At 46.7% G+C, this 14,823-nt stretch overlaps 5 protein-coding genes across 5 annotated transcripts; 2 read left to right on the top strand and 3 right to left on the bottom strand.

Moving 5' to 3' along the window:
- Positions 1-1,159: 1,159 nt before the first annotated feature.
- F5Y00DRAFT_243313 (uncharacterized protein) lies at positions 1,160-4,065 on the top strand. Its single transcript, XM_048008654.1, has 2 exons — positions 1,160-2,267; positions 2,324-4,065. Exons 1-2 carry the CDS (start codon positions 1,836-1,838, stop codon positions 3,413-3,415), a joined length of 1,524 nt encoding a protein of 507 aa, XP_047862633.1. The 5' UTR covers positions 1,160-1,835; the 3' UTR covers positions 3,416-4,065.
- Positions 4,066-4,248: 183 nt separating this feature from the next.
- F5Y00DRAFT_243312 (uncharacterized protein) lies at positions 4,249-5,991 on the top strand. The gene has a single exon (XM_048008653.1). The coding sequence runs from the start codon at positions 4,848-4,850 to the stop codon at positions 5,616-5,618; it is 771 nt and encodes a 256-aa protein (XP_047862632.1). The 5' UTR covers positions 4,249-4,847; the 3' UTR covers positions 5,619-5,991.
- A 2,547-nt stretch (positions 5,992-8,538) lies between these two features.
- On the bottom strand, positions 8,539-9,309 carry F5Y00DRAFT_264316 (uncharacterized protein; the record flags this gene model as incomplete). The annotated part of the gene is made up of 2 exons (XM_048011637.1): positions 8,539-8,965; positions 9,221-9,309. 2 exons carry the CDS (start codon positions 9,307-9,309, stop codon positions 8,539-8,541), a joined length of 516 nt encoding a protein of 171 aa, XP_047862631.1.
- Positions 9,310-9,879: 570 nt separating this feature from the next.
- On the bottom strand, positions 9,880-10,614 carry F5Y00DRAFT_243307 (uncharacterized protein). The gene is made up of 2 exons (XM_048008652.1): positions 10,113-10,614; positions 9,880-10,057 (listed from the first exon to the last, which is right to left on the bottom strand). Exons 1-2 carry the CDS (start codon positions 10,299-10,301, stop codon positions 9,926-9,928), a joined length of 321 nt encoding a protein of 106 aa, XP_047862630.1. The 5' UTR covers positions 10,302-10,614; the 3' UTR covers positions 9,880-9,925.
- Positions 10,615-10,673: 59 nt separating this feature from the next.
- On the bottom strand, positions 10,674-14,375 carry F5Y00DRAFT_264315 (uncharacterized protein; the record flags this gene model as incomplete). Its single annotated transcript, XM_048011636.1, has 3 exons — positions 10,674-11,855; positions 11,970-13,922; positions 13,980-14,375. The coding sequence occupies 3 exons, from the start codon at positions 14,373-14,375 to the stop codon at positions 10,674-10,676; spliced, it is 3,531 nt and encodes a 1,176-aa protein (XP_047862629.1).
- Between the last annotated feature and the right edge of the window lie 448 nt (positions 14,376-14,823).

Here is a 14,823-nt window from a genome sequence, read left to right as displayed (position 1 = left end):
ACAGAGTAGCGAAGTAAATTATAATTATTACATAGGAAATATAATTATTACATAGGAAACTCTACACTTAAAGAAGGGTCTTATATATGTGGATTACATTCTATGTGGGAATAGAGGTATAGAATGACATATTATAGGGGTCACTTGATTACATCAATGATATATAATAGTTAACGGATTTAGTCTACTAACAAATATTTTCTTCTTGCGGCCATTTGATTCAAAATTCTTAAAGATTAATATTTTATATTCTGGTTAAACATCGAGTACGTATATCAACCTCCTATGATTTACTTACCTTATGTATATGTGGGTTAAGTTCAAAGAGGGGTGTGGGGGTATCGTGGATCGCGATATGGTGCCACGTGATTTCGTGTTAAATTGGCTCGGGTGGTTTGTGCAATCCGTGCTGTGTTGGACCGAGCCAGGCCGGTCGGTAAACCTAGGGTAAAAGAAGAAGAGCGCCATTTTTTGAATTTTGCTTTTTCTTTTCTTTTCTTCTTTCTTTTTCGCTCCCGCTTTTCTTGATGCAGTGGTTTGACAGGGGACAAGTCGATCTTATTATATTATGTACCTACATGTACATACTTGCCTAAGTACCTAGGTACTTTTTAATTTACCTAAGCTCAGATACATCTATGGAAGCCTCCGAGGCAGCAGAATTTCTTATAGCCACTTGTCTTTTAAAATTTCTACCTACTTTTTTTTCTCTGTAACGACATATCGTTTATTCATAATCAAATGAAACCGTCGATTCTAGGAAGAGAGAAAAAAAAAAGTTGGCTCCATAGAATTGCTGCAGGGACAACGTGTATGTATGTGGTAAATGTGTATGTAGGTAGCGATGTAACAAGTACCTAGGGTACCCATAGCAAAAAGGATCTGCCTACAAGGTACAGGCTTTTTGTAGTGTAGTGGCTGCAAGGCGCTGGGGCCAAGCGTACCTAGTGTAAATCTAGGGAAGTCTTAGCGCACATGATCCCCCGACAAGTACGGAATAGATCCAGGTGCGCCCAAGGTGTACCTAAAGAACCCCAGCTAAAAAAAAATACATTAGGTAGGTGCAAGTTCGCGCGACTTGGACCGCGTAATAAACGGCCAATGGCTTCCCGCCATTTCTTCCCCTCCTAATATTGGAACCCATTCGCTACTTTGGATACTTTGGCCCAAGTTGACTTGTTCCTATTCCCTTGGATCCAAGTCAAAGTCAACGTCAACGTCAAATCTCCCCTCCAACTTTTCCAATATCATCACCTATGGGAGGTTACTTGACTAATTAAACTGATACTTCTGTCGTCAACTCGCGTCGCGTCTAACTCATAGCTGGATTTCAATTCGAGTTCTTTTTACTATTAATTCCCGTGTGGCCGCACTTATTTCGCCTCCTCGCTTCACCTATACCTATACTTATACTTATTATACATATATCTATGTCTCAGTCTCAGTCCCGGTCTCAGATCTTCTTCGAACGCTAAGTTTGCTGAGTGTTGCATTGGCTCAACGCGACTATAACCGAGTGTTATAAGTCTTGACCTATACTTCCGCAATAACCGCGACTCTGACGACGACGCAACGCGTACACCTCGCTAAGCGATATCAGCACCTATAAAGGAAATCCTTCGTTCTATAGACTTGGAGTCATACCGCTTTCAACAACATCTATCTTCCAAATAGGCTAGCTTCAAGACATATGGTTTTATGGAAAACGCGATTGATAGCTTCTGATTACGTAGTCGAATTACATCGCCATCTAACAAGACGCGACAACCTCGTGCCTCTGGTCGCGGCACTTTCTCTAACATTCTATCTAGCCCAGCTAACTTTTACACTGGATCATGTCGCAAGTCAATACCTCAAGTTCCTTGACGGGCCTCGGCCACTCGTCACAATCTCAAAATATCCCAAGTTCCCAGAATCAACCACTCAATTATTCAAGCAACGATTCCCAAGATACTACCGCCTCCAATGATACAGATCGTATCTTCACTCCGCCCGAAAGCGACAGTGAGGGCAGCAATGGAATAAGAAATAGCCATAGCTCGAGTCAAGAGTCCCAGCTCCTGCAGCTCTCCCAGCTCGCTGCAGCACAGCAGAGGATGAGCGAGGTAGACGGAGTACCTACGGCTGGTGGTCAGTCAAGAAAGCGAATGGCCGACGGTGTGGTCAAGCACAAGAGGGATAGCTCAAGCGTGTCTCCAATTCGACCTGGCCACTCTAGAAACACTAGCATCGTGAGCATAGCTTCTACCTCTAGTCGCATCGGAGAGGTAATTCGCCAACATCTAATAACGCATTGCCGCGGTCTCTGCTAACTCAATCGTAGCTATCGGCTGAATTGAGGACCAAATTGTCTTACGCTATGGTCAAGGTTAACAACGGCTGGCAAGGGCATTCTATCGACGAGGTCGAGTCGCTCGCGTCTCAAGTCGCCTCTCCCACCTCTAGCACATCTACGTTGCATGGTAGATATGGGGCGTCTGCAAGCCCCCGAGTCGCAGTTGCTCCTATGAGACACAGGGCTTCAAGCATGGTTACCAGCCCTACGACGCAACATCCATCCCAAGGTCGCCCGTATGAGCCATCATGGAGAGAGGGTAACATGAAGTCATCCGCTTCAACATCACCCAACACCCAAGTGCCCGCGCTAGCTCCGCCCGCGCCTATACAACCGCGTCAGCCCAACCAGACCCATCCTCGTCGTAGCTCCAACGCGAGGTTCGCACCAGCTTATCTATCTCACCCGCATCACGTTTCTCCCCATACTCCGGCTCAGCCAAGTCCATTACAAGCCACTCCGGGTCACGGAACTATCAGAACACCCAATGTCGATCCTATCCTCTTTTCTCCTCACCAGAACGTGCGGGAGCAGGAAGCGTTGGAGACGCTGATGTTTATGAGTAGCCCTGGAAACTCGGCGAATGTAAAGCACGCGTTTCCTTCGTCTCTCCCTTCATCACAAGGCTCGCAGCCAGCACAGCCATTACATGCGCCGCAAACGCGCAACGGCGGACGAACTGCTCTTCCTACCTCGCGATTAGGTTCGGGAGCCGAGGCCGGGAACCAAGGACGCAAAAGTTTACCAACGGCGCGGCCGCAGCATAATCACGCGCCCCAAGTCAAGCGCGTAGGATTTGAGAAGTCACCGGGTATCTACGGTGGGATGGATATTGATGACCCGCACGTATCTCCACGAAGTAGAGGCACGCCTCGTCGCCGAACGAATGGATCGGCTCCGCGACCATCTCTATCCATCCCTGCTGGCCTAAGCGGCCCGTCCCGGCCGAGAACGGCACTGCGGGGTGACGACATAGAAAGGATGCTCGACCGGGTAGGGGCAGACGACAGCTCAGACTCGGAGGGTGAGATCCACATTCCCCAGAATAGAAGAGTGAATGGCCCAGTGGTCGGAGTTTGAATGCAATATTCCTTTTCATGGGGTCGCTATACGGCGTACTTGGCGACTGAGATTGTCATTTTTATCGGTTGTCTCGCGTATATACATGTTTTCCGCATTGTCGAAAAAGGATGTAATTTTTTTTTCTTTCGATGTCGCATTCACGACCATGATGCATTAAGCTACTGGGTGTTTTCATGAGATGACACTGGGGATTGCAGGAGCAACTGGGTGCATTTACGGGAGATTTATGAGCATGATGACTGGGGGTGGACGTCGTTTGGGTGTATATGTTGGAATGGATGATGGATTTGTTCAAGCGTAGGCTACCTACCCAACTTGTCTAAGTAGGGCTGTCTTCGGAGCGATTGAATGCATGTGTTGAATGATTCACCATCAAATCAAAAATGCTCTTAGTAGTATACACGTATCTATCTGGGGGTTATGACATAAGGAACGAGTCATGTTTACCCCTGATCAAACCTAGGCGTAGAGTGCCTTGGTATATCGAGGGTGCAGGTAGGTATTAAACGACGACTTGGATGTGTAAGGGGTATGTACCTATGTAGGTATGTATGTACCTGGGGTAGGAGTGTGTAATGATATTTTGTATGACCTCCTAAATTAACGAAATAATGAAATTTACAACGATACCAACAAAGTTCCCCACGTGTTCATCCCGGCTGTCAGCCTTTACGTGCAGGTATGTCTTACAAGGGGGTACTTGATTAAAAAGGGGGGGGTAGGGGACAGCCGACAGCTCCGTAGGTAACCTTGAAAATCAGCCTCATTCAAGGCTTAAATTAATCGAAACTTAATGTAGGTACGTAATCTTGTATCGATTATCTAATAAGGCGAAGCTTATTTCCTCCATCTCCATATGACGGGGACCTACTTTCGTCTTTTTCCCCGCCAAGGCATTCTTTTTCTTACAAGCCGCATTGACGCCGGTGTTTGCTAAGCTCCGTCTGCGTACTTCGTACACATTATAGTAGTCAGCTGCGAGGCGAACTGACTGCGCCTCCCTAATCACGATGGCTGTTGTCAGCAACGCCGACGCTTATTGGGTTAGGGGGTTAGGAGGTAAGATGCGTACATGTAAGGATGAAACCAGCCTCAACTTAATACAACCTAGGCAAGTATACCCTTAGGTATATAACTTAGGTACCTATGTAAGGTCTGCTTACTTATAAATAAGCTTTATCAACTTTCATTGTTTTCGGTCAACTTATTACATTTTCTTCTTTTCCTCTCTTCCTCTTTTCCTACCATAGACATCCAACAATCTATACTTCCTCTCATATCCCTAAAGGCTATATTATTCATAACTAGCGTATAAAGATCGCTTTAGAATTTCTACTTCCAACTCATATTTCTCCATTCCTAAGAAGAAAAGAAAAGAAAAAAAAAAACACTTTCGACATCGCGAACATCGCCGTCGATATCTATCAACATGTCAGCAGCAGACTACTATGGTAACAGTGGAGGTGGTTATCCCCCACCTCAACACCAACGGGGCTCGTCGCCTTATCCCCCACAACCTCAATACGCTCAGACGCCCTCGCATTCCCCGTATCCATCTCAACCAAACTACGCAAACGGTGCCCCCTCCCCAGCGCCATACCCCGCTCAGCCCACCTACGCCCAGTCGCCAGCCCCATCGCAGAAGGGCTACCTTACTCCCTACCAACCACAATCTCAGCACTCGCGACCCGGTACCGCCCATTCGGATGCTGGCTACGCACCGCCTCCGTACCCACAGAACGATGATCGTCATCCGGGATCACGCCCTCATTCCGCGGATCCGTACGCCCAGAATGACCGCGACCCGAATTACGACCAGGCGCAAGCTGGCGAGGACGGCGAGCGTGGTCTAGGCGCGACTCTCCTGGGAGGCGGAGCCGGCGGCTTTCTTGGCCACAAGCTCGGTAAAGGCAAGCTGGGCACCATACTAGGTAGTGCCGTTGGTGCGGTGGCAGCCAATTTAATAGAGAACAAGCTGGAGAAGCGCCATTCGAATCAGGGCCATGATCAAGCTTATGGACAGGGACAGGGACAGGGATATGGGTATAGTCACGGACATCATGGGTCGTCGCATCACGGGGGTTCTTACTACGGTGGCCACCAGGAACAACATAGTCACGGCCACCACCATGGCCATCACACCCATCACACCCATCATAAACATCACAAGCATCACGAGCAACATAGCCAAGGCTGGTAGATTATCTAATAATTCGGTAGAATGGTTAGATTGCTACTGTGGACGCGAAGGCGGGTTCCTCCCACTTCCCTAACGATTAGTTTGATATTATAAACGGCGGCGTATTGGTCGGTATAAGTCGGTATTATTGGTATTGGCTTCGGTAGTTTCCCGTTCCCCTCCAGATTCTGGTAAAGAAACGATGAGATGATGTTACGGTCCCTTATGTGGTTACTACAATAAGTAGAGGGCCGGTTGTATGAGGAGTGCTTATACCTACTACCTTTATTACCCTCGTCGACGAGGGTACCTATTCTTGACAGCCCCTAGTTGGCTGTCACTAGCTTTGAATATACCTTAGGTAGTTGCATGATTACCTATATTTTATCTTTAACAATGTCATGATGAAGACGCTTGTGGAATTCAGATGAAGAAATATCGGTAAAGGTGTCTAATAACTGACAGGCCATTACTTATTAATTAGAGAAAATGATGAAAGTTGTAACAAGCATATAGTCACTGGTCTTAATAATACACTGCTAGATAATGAGCTACTCAATATGATGATAATGAATTCGTCAATGTTTAGTAGGCGCGTCAAGGCTATCTACCTAAAAGCCTAAAAGCCTATAAATATTATATATTTACATTGAATCACCCGAACCGCCACTATGGCGCGTGGGACGACTGGAGTACCGCGGCAGAGCCAGTATATCCCCTGACATGAGAAATCTCTCCGGCGCACCCTTTGCCTTTGTCAAATAAAATGATAGTTCCACAGCCTTTCAAGCTGCTCGACAGTCGTCATTGCTTCGTACTGGCGTAGCAAGTTGATGTTCTTGAGGTCTCCTACATTCTGGAGCGGAGTAGGGTTGGGTTGGTAGGTACCCCAGGCGAAGCCTTCAAGTAGCTTCTGCTTTGGGATCTCGTTTTTGGGTGGCATATTGCTGCGGTGCGACAGCTTTGTCGCTTTGGGTTGTCGATAGAGTGGGTTGTTGCTATGGATGTCTTAACATAAGATACTCGTGCAATGTACACATGTTGTAAGTCTACTCTTTTAGAATTGCAAGAAACCAGGTACTGCTTTGTAGTCGAAACTTCGAATAACTTTTAACAACTCGTTAGGTTGATATTCGCTCGTAACGTCTTCCGAATCATTTGCATTGATCATATCCCATTCCAATTTTATTTCGTTTCATTTTGGTTTAATGTTGTAAGTCGTAACAACAACTACCGCTGCGTTAGTCTTTTGGTGCCGACCCCCTCCCCCCCCCCCGGATATTGCCGGCGTTTGGTAGCCGTGTTGTCATCTTGGTAGACTGCACAAACGTAACAAGTTCGTCGGCTAGGGAGTTTTCAGTAATATGTCCCTGGATAGTAATGACTTGATACACAGTAGACTGTGGCAAGAGGTTCCTTGTCGATGGGCTGTTCGACAAGGCTGTATTCGAAGTATAAGACTATATCAAGCCGCTTAGGCGGACGATGATGATGACGATAATGTTTACGTCTATTAGTGGCCATAGGCTACCTCGATGGAAGAGTTTGGCGCTAAGTTCCCAACAATTGGTGATGAGGTTTGGCGAAAATCAACATAGGATTTCTAAGGGGCTGTCTTTAGTCGTCGAAGACTTCGTTGAGTTTAATTATATTGGAGACGGGGTAGACGACGTTTCGGTTCTTTTATATTTTGAGACCTTAGAATGTGCATCGAAAGTGAGGTTTCACGAATGGAATGAATCCTCCGGTTTGTCTGTTTGTTTAAGGGAGATAAGTTGTAGCCTTCTCGAATCGGGTTGTCCCTGAATGATAGTGGTCTTTCGCCTCTGTTAACTTTGACCCAGTAAACGTGCCCTCCCTATTTATTTGGATGATCTTGCATGAAGTCATCGAAGATGTCATTGAGTGCTTGTTCCAAATCCGAGCCACCCATTGCCGCTTCGCGGATTCTGCCGTTTTCAGCAGACTGGTGCTTCCCGAAGGAAACAGAGCTAGGTAGAGTATCGCCTGATGTAGGAAATAAAGGTGAGAGTGTTGTGTCTTAGGTAGAATAGGTAGATAGTAGGCAGTGCTATACCAGCATTCAACAAGTGGAGTATGCTCGAGACCATATGAGGTCATCTACACCAAGTGGCGTTGCAATGCGTCGGCGTCTTTGACGATGTCACTCTGGTCGGGTCGAGGTGGTCGTTGGTCTGTGCTGGTATTGTGATGCATCATTTCTCTAGTTAGGGAGTGTTGCATAGGCCCTTATGTGTGGTATTGGTGTCTTTTCTCCATAATGTGTCTAGTCTTGCTTTAAAGGGGTTGGTCTCCTTGATCGCTCTCCAAAAGGGAGGAATCACGGCTTTGTGAGCTTTTTATGTTAACCACACGAGACCGATGGCTTTGATAGCTCGTAGCATGCCTTTTAGCATTGTCCCGGTCCATCCTCTGAGCTTCCAATGATTCGAAGTGCTTCGTTGCTACTCAAGAATGTCCCCGGAATGTGTTGAGTTCATTTGAAATATTTTTAGCTGGTCGAAGTTCTAGCTCAATTTTCTCTCGCTCTATACGGTAACGAATATAATAGTTGTGCTGTTTAAATACTCGATTTATAGTTCGTAGGATTGTAGTAGAAGGGTGTATTTATGTCGTCTTTTTGACTAAAGGAGGTGATAGGAAGGTTTCTGATTCATATGCGGTGGTGTTAATGTTTGAATATGAAGTATCTGAAATTATTAGTTTCCATATAAAGCTATGAGTGTGATGTATATAGGTCACTTACTGGATTTTACTTTTTGATTTGTTATAATTACTTCTTGTGAAGCTTTTGTTCGGGGTAGAACAATCTCGGAGAGAAAAGGAGTGTTTTGTGTATAATTAGACGGACCGTGAGTATGAAATGGCATCGGGCCTACTATGCCACCAACTTGAGTTCAACTGATCTCAATTCTAGCGACTACCTGTCTGCTAACGGGTAGCCTTCAATAACCTTGATTAATTGGATGTGCGGATGTGTTTGTTGTAAGGCTCTCATCTGGGGCTCTCCTCCCGTTGATATTCCAGCGGCTCCGGTGTCAGGCATTATACCCTGGAATGTGTGCAAATATCGGTCTTCCAGGTAGAAGGTTGACGGGGGCTGACTGCATTTCTTGGGGGTCTTAGTAGTCATCAGTTGTCCGAGGTGTCCTTCGAACATGTCAGACCCTGTAAATGCGTGGTATGTGGCCTGGTTTGCAAGGATATTTGCCACTTGGTAGCCGTCGACTCCCCCGTAGGTCGTGAAATATTGGTCAGCGGGTTGCGATGTTTTGTGCTCCTCATATGAGTCGCCGTTGTCCTGCTCCAAAAGCCACGCATCGTAGGTGTTCGTGCCTTCTTCATCGCTGTTGCCATATGTCAGCCTTTCCAGTAGTTTTGGCTAGAGTCTTTCTTGAGAGTTGCTTCGGATATATTTTTGAGCCGGGGTGTGTCGACTGAATGTGTAGTTGAATCCCCCCCTTTTTTGTTTCTCTTCTTCCTTTCCAGTGTCCTTGTTGATATAGACGGCGTCATCGGCTACCAACGGTAGGTATCCCAATCCTTTGAGTATCCCTCGAACTTTCTTTTGCCACGTAGCGCCAAATTGTTTTAATCAGTACAGGGGGTTCATCAGCTTGATGATTTTCGATTCATCGAAGCCTAGTTCTTCCCTCTCGTCTAGGTGTGCGTCGAAATATTCTTTCAGCATCGGAATTGCTTTATATAAATGTCCTCAGTTAGGTCTCTATTGAGGTATGTCGCTATAAAATCAATCTGCACCATATACCACTTCAATGGTGCAGATAGCGCCATTAGTATCCTCCATGAGGCTGCCCTGGCTGTTGTTGCCTTCGTTTTATTATAGTTTATACTTTTGCGTTGAGTGAAGCCTCGTGTACAAATGCGTGGCTTGAATTTGTCCAACTCTCCGCTGGATAGGTACTTCTTCTTTAGTACCCATTTGGAATCGATGCGGTGATTATGAGTACCTCTGTTTTCTTTGCTTTGGCATCTCTGGCTTTCTGTGCGTTTTGCTGTCTTGTTTTCTTGAGTGAAGACTGTGCCTGCGCCATAGCCTTGAGCTTCTTGTGGTAACTGGAAGTTGAATGTACCACGTCGCAGGCTTATTTTAGTTTAGTTTAGTTTATTTTATTTTGGTTTATTTTAGTTTATTTTCTTTTTTATTTTTTTTTTAATTTTTTTTTTTTAAATTTTTTTTTTTTTTAATTTTTAATTTTTTTTTTTTTTTTTTAATTCTTTTTTGAGGAATCCTACCCTCGGCAATCTCACTGTATCGACAAGTTTCTCGATCTTCCTTGTCGAATTTACAGTACGAGAGTCATTCCCGAAGCTAGCAAGCTCCTGGTACACAGGTAATGTCTGGTTGGAAGGATATGCCTCTTGGCCCTGCCATAAAAGTAGGTAACCGAATACCAGTATCTTAGGGAATGAGATATCTATGATTACCTGTTAGATTCACTTCGTCCCGAGTTTAGTATTTCCAGCACTTACCTTGCATACTTTGTAGATATATGGAGGCCAAGCGACGGATATGATGAGGTAGAGTCTAGAGACCCGCAAGAAGGTGAGAAGAAGAGAAGGTGATAGGTAGAGAAGGTGAGAAGAAGAGAAGGAGGGAATGCAATAGTCTAAGCCCGCGGCTTTCTCCCAGGCAAAAATAAAACAAAGATAACAACCCATCTTCTCGTCATCCCACTCCAAGGAGGAAAGAGAACCGGTGTTAAGCAGCAAGGCTACTCTCCATCCCCCCAGTAATGTCAATTAGTACAAAGACCCTAAGCCAGACCCAAAGCCCCGAGTGAAGATCTCATCCTCCAGACAGCATATTCCCATAAACAAACACCAATCAACGATTGGCACATGCACCCCATAAATGCATGATACATGATAGCCCGCTTGCGAGGCAGGGCTCACGCCAATCCGGCGAAGGATGGCCATGGGGTGCAAGGGGGATTATGCCGAATGAAGGAAATGAGTTCTTACCACTGCAAAGCTGTTGGGTTGGAGTTGGGACTAAGTGTAACTGTGCATTACCAGGGTTCCGGGAGTAGTCTACTTTTTATCCACCGGCTTCTTCGGTCTCTTCGGAGCGATTAACGGGTTGGCAGGTCGCTTCTTTAATTTCATTAGTGATTGGAAGTCTGCATCGTTCTTCTTCTTTTGCCACTCCTCCTTCAACTTCTTCTCAGCCTCCGCGACCATAAGATTCTTCTTGTTCTGCTCGTCTCGGTTGTGCTTGCTTGCTGTGTCTAACGTGTCCATCATGACACTCAAACGCTCATCATCCGACTCTGTAAATGGAAGCCCATCGGTCTCCTTATGAGGCAAGCCATCGTCACCTATCGTGTAGTAGGTGTCAGGGAGGAGGGCCCCCTTCACAGCTGCTTGGTCGAAAGCCCTCTGCTTCCCGCCTCGTCCCATGATGCTTTCTTTTGAGCGCTCTTCCATATTGCTCTTGAGAGTCTTCTTGAGGACGCTAAGGTCTAATTTGGCCACCTCCCGCGGCTTTGATGGAAGTAGCCAAGCTGTAGGAATGGTAGAGAAGGCTGGAGCTGGAGGTTGCTGTTGAACAGGCGACGTCTTATGTACAGAAGCCTCGACGAAGGGATCCTCTTCCATAGATATATCTTCCATGTCGGAACCGCTAGCAACCATAGGTGCTTCAAATATCGGCCCAGGTGTTTCAAATACCAGTTCTTCGTTTCCCGCATTGGGGTTGCTTGGCGGGACGATAGTAGTCTGGCTTGAAATACCTATATTGTAGGTAGGGTTAAAAGTGGATGTAGGTGTATCGGTAAAGGTGATGTCGGGTAGGCTATGGTTCGTGATGGAGAAAGGCATGGGTGTATGTATGGCTGTGGTGGTGTTAGTCGGAGTATAACTTGGGACAGAAGGAGTATCAAGAACAGACTGGTTGTGTGTAGGTCCAATCTCTGTGGATGGAGCTTCCGTCATAAGTTCATCCGGAATATCTTGCTCTTCCTGGATATCGATTTCTGGTGCGTCTCCCATAGGTTCCTCCTGTTCAGCGTTTTGATCACTCCCAAGATTGGTATTTTCTAGCTGCACCAGCTCTTCCTCCAGCGTCTCTTCCATCAGTTTTAGAAGAGGATCTTCCTCGATTTCTTGCTCCATTGTCTCTGGACCTGCTTCAGCAGCGGCGATTTCACCAGCATCAACTTCGTCAGTCTCGACATCCATTTCCTCTTGAATTTGATCATCAGTCTGGGGGTTCTATCCCATTGAAGCTGAGTGATCATAATTCATCAGCTCATTTGCATTAATCTGCCAATTTTGCTGATACGAGGAGTCCCAGTTAGCTTGGCCCTGCTCAGCGTTAAGGGCCACAGGTTCCTCGGTGCCTGCTTCTTGAGCAGTATTCTGTGAGCTATTATGGAGCGGCTTCGGGAAGGCAAGTTGTCCGATATGAGTGAATTCTTTGTGGGAACAGGACATTGAAGCATATTGTTCGGGTTCTATAGGATCCTCGTTGCTATAAGAAAACGTCGGTGTAGATTGTTCGCCACCGAAGTTGAAGATAGAGGTGGGCTGTCCAGCTTCCGTGGACTGCTCGTTGCCGAAATGGGGGACAGGTGCGGATTGTCCACTGCTGAAATTAAAACTAAAGGTAGGCTGTTCAGCTTCTGTGAACTGCTCATTACCGAAAGACAGCACAGGCATTGGCTGTGGAGCCTGAGTTGGCTGCTCGTTAAGGAAGGAGGGTATAGGTGTATGTTGTTCGGGCTGAATAAACTGTTCTGCACCGAAATTAAAGATGGCGGCGGGCTGTTCAACTTCTGCGGGCTGCTCATTGGCGAAAGAGAATGTGGGTGTAAATTCTCCAGCGCCGAAGTTAAAAGTAGAGGCAGATTGTCCGGCTTCGGTTGACGGCTCGGTGTTAAAGGTGAACACGGGGGTGGGTTGGGTTAGAGTAGGTTGTTCACTGTCGAAAATATGGCCATTTTCGACAGCTTGTTCCATGCCAATAGGGTTCTCCGGAAATTGTATATTGAAATCGAACTCTGCTGGCGCGTGGATGATATGAGGCTCATGGGTAACAATCTGCTCACTGCTGAACTGATTACTCTCGGCTAGCATATCTTCTAGTATGTTGTCCATAATCTGTCCCCATTCGGCCATCTCATCACTTGGTTGCTCATCGTGTGAAGGCTGTTCAGTAGCAGGTTCCTCCGCAGTAATATTCTCGCCAAGCTGTTCGATTGCATATTGCTCGGCCGAAGGTTCCTCCTTAAAAGTCTCCGAAATAGCGGGCATCTCCTTGGAGTGCATCTCAAGAAGCTGCTCGGCGAGAGGCATCTCCTGAATTTCGGGAGACTGGGAGATAGGTTCGCTAGTAATGGCCCCCACAATGGATTGCTGCTCTGCGGGAGGCTGCTCGACGGTAGCAGGGTCGTCGGTGGAGAAGCTTTCAGCACTGTGTTCCTCAGCAGCAACAGCTTGCTCAATGACCAGCTGCTCTACAGCAGGCTGGGTATCTAGAGGTTTCTCGCCGGCGGGTTGTTCAAAGGGAGAAACTTGAGTAGGAAGCGTCTCGATAGAAAGCATCTCATGACTGAGCTTCTCCGGGGCAGACTCAGGGGCAGACTCCTCAGGGGTAGGCATCTCGATGGCAGGCTGGTCGACGGCAGGCTGGTCGATGGCAGGCATCTCGATGGCGGACTGGTCGATGGCGGACTGGTCAATGGCAGGCTGGTCGGTGGCAGGCTGGTCGATAGCAGACTGGTCAATAATAGGCAGCTGGGTAATAGGTTGGTCGCTGACGGGCTCTTTAGACTTAGGTGTGCCTTCAGTCGGCTTGGGCTTGCTAGATTGCTTGGCAAGAGCCCATTTACTCCTAAGGTATTCACGTGAAGAGATCGTCTGACCTGAAGCCTGTAGTATCTCCTCGACAAACCCTGTTCCCGTAACCTCTTCTCTAATAAACGATGATCTTCGAAGAAATGTAATTCTCGGCTTGACCTTTCGAAAGATCTCCAGAACGGACTCGTGAGAATAGACTATGGGTGTAGGCATGGGGGGCTCAGGAGGGGTAATAGGGGGCACGTCTGTGACAGTCATGATCGCAGTTATGGCCAATTGAGGTAGAGGTAGAGGTTGGCTGTGAATTTCCGTCTGCGTGCTAGCGTGAACCATCTTGGGCTTTCTTAGAACTGGACATAACTGACGCCAGAGAGTAAGAGGGAGCTTTAGGATAGACACAGTAACGCGCAGAACGGAAGCCAAGAAATGGCGCATGAGTAAATATGTGCGGTAGGCTAGGGTGAGAACCACGGAGAGGACCTATAATAAAACACGTTAAAATTAGGAGGCCAGTATAAGGGTTAGGATGATAATTACCTGAAGAGGGATGCGACGAAGAGAGGGGGTTGCAGCGCAGACCATCATGACAAGATCAAGATAAAACATATGCTTGTCGCAGGTGAGAAACTTATGCATTATCATGATCGTTGCCACGGTAATCGCGCTGGGATACGTGTCGCCCCAAGAATCTTTGCATGCGCACATGAGCGCGATGCCGTGGATCTCCCGGAGAACACCTCCTCCGAAGCCGTACTTCACGCAAATGGCCGTGAGAGTGTTTGCCGAAAGGGCGAGGACATTGGCAGAGGGATCGCTGTCATCATAACCAGAAAGACAAGAGATCATAAGAATGCCGATAGCTCCTCCAAAGGGGGCGGCGAACATGGCGTCGAGGGCCAGAAGGAAGGGGACGAGAATAGTGATGGCGTACATGATGAAAGACTTGGTCAATCAATGTAATAATAGAAGGATGAGTAGAGGAGTGAGGTGAATATGGTAAGGGGAGAGAGGATAAGGAGGATAAGGTTGGTGGTAATAGATAGATAAATCAATGAGTCAACTAAAGTCAATAGTTGAGACGATAGGATGAATCAATTGATGAATCGATAGTCGAGTGAATTGATTGATTGATGTATTGAATAATTGCTTGGATCGAAGGATCAATAGACCAATGAATCAATGTGTAGACGAATAGTGTAACTAGGTAACGATACGTGTATGTCAAAGTCGAAGTCGAGGTCGAAGTCGAAGATGAGAACGATTGTTGCACTTGTAGAAAGAAAAGAAGGAAGAGGGAAAAAAACCAATTTGAGTGGCAGGTCTGTAGAATTAAATAGAGGAAGTTTGCGCCAGTGATTGTGGGAATAATCAGTCGTAACAT

The sequence above is a fragment of the Daldinia vernicosa genome, assembly GCF_022497035.1.
Source record: "Daldinia vernicosa strain CBS 139.73 unplaced genomic scaffold F5Y00scaffold_41, whole genome shotgun sequence".
In the NCBI taxonomy this organism is placed as follows: domain Eukaryota; kingdom Fungi; phylum Ascomycota; class Sordariomycetes; order Xylariales; family Hypoxylaceae; genus Daldinia; species Daldinia vernicosa.
This window is presented reverse-complemented; position numbering and strand designations above follow the sequence as displayed.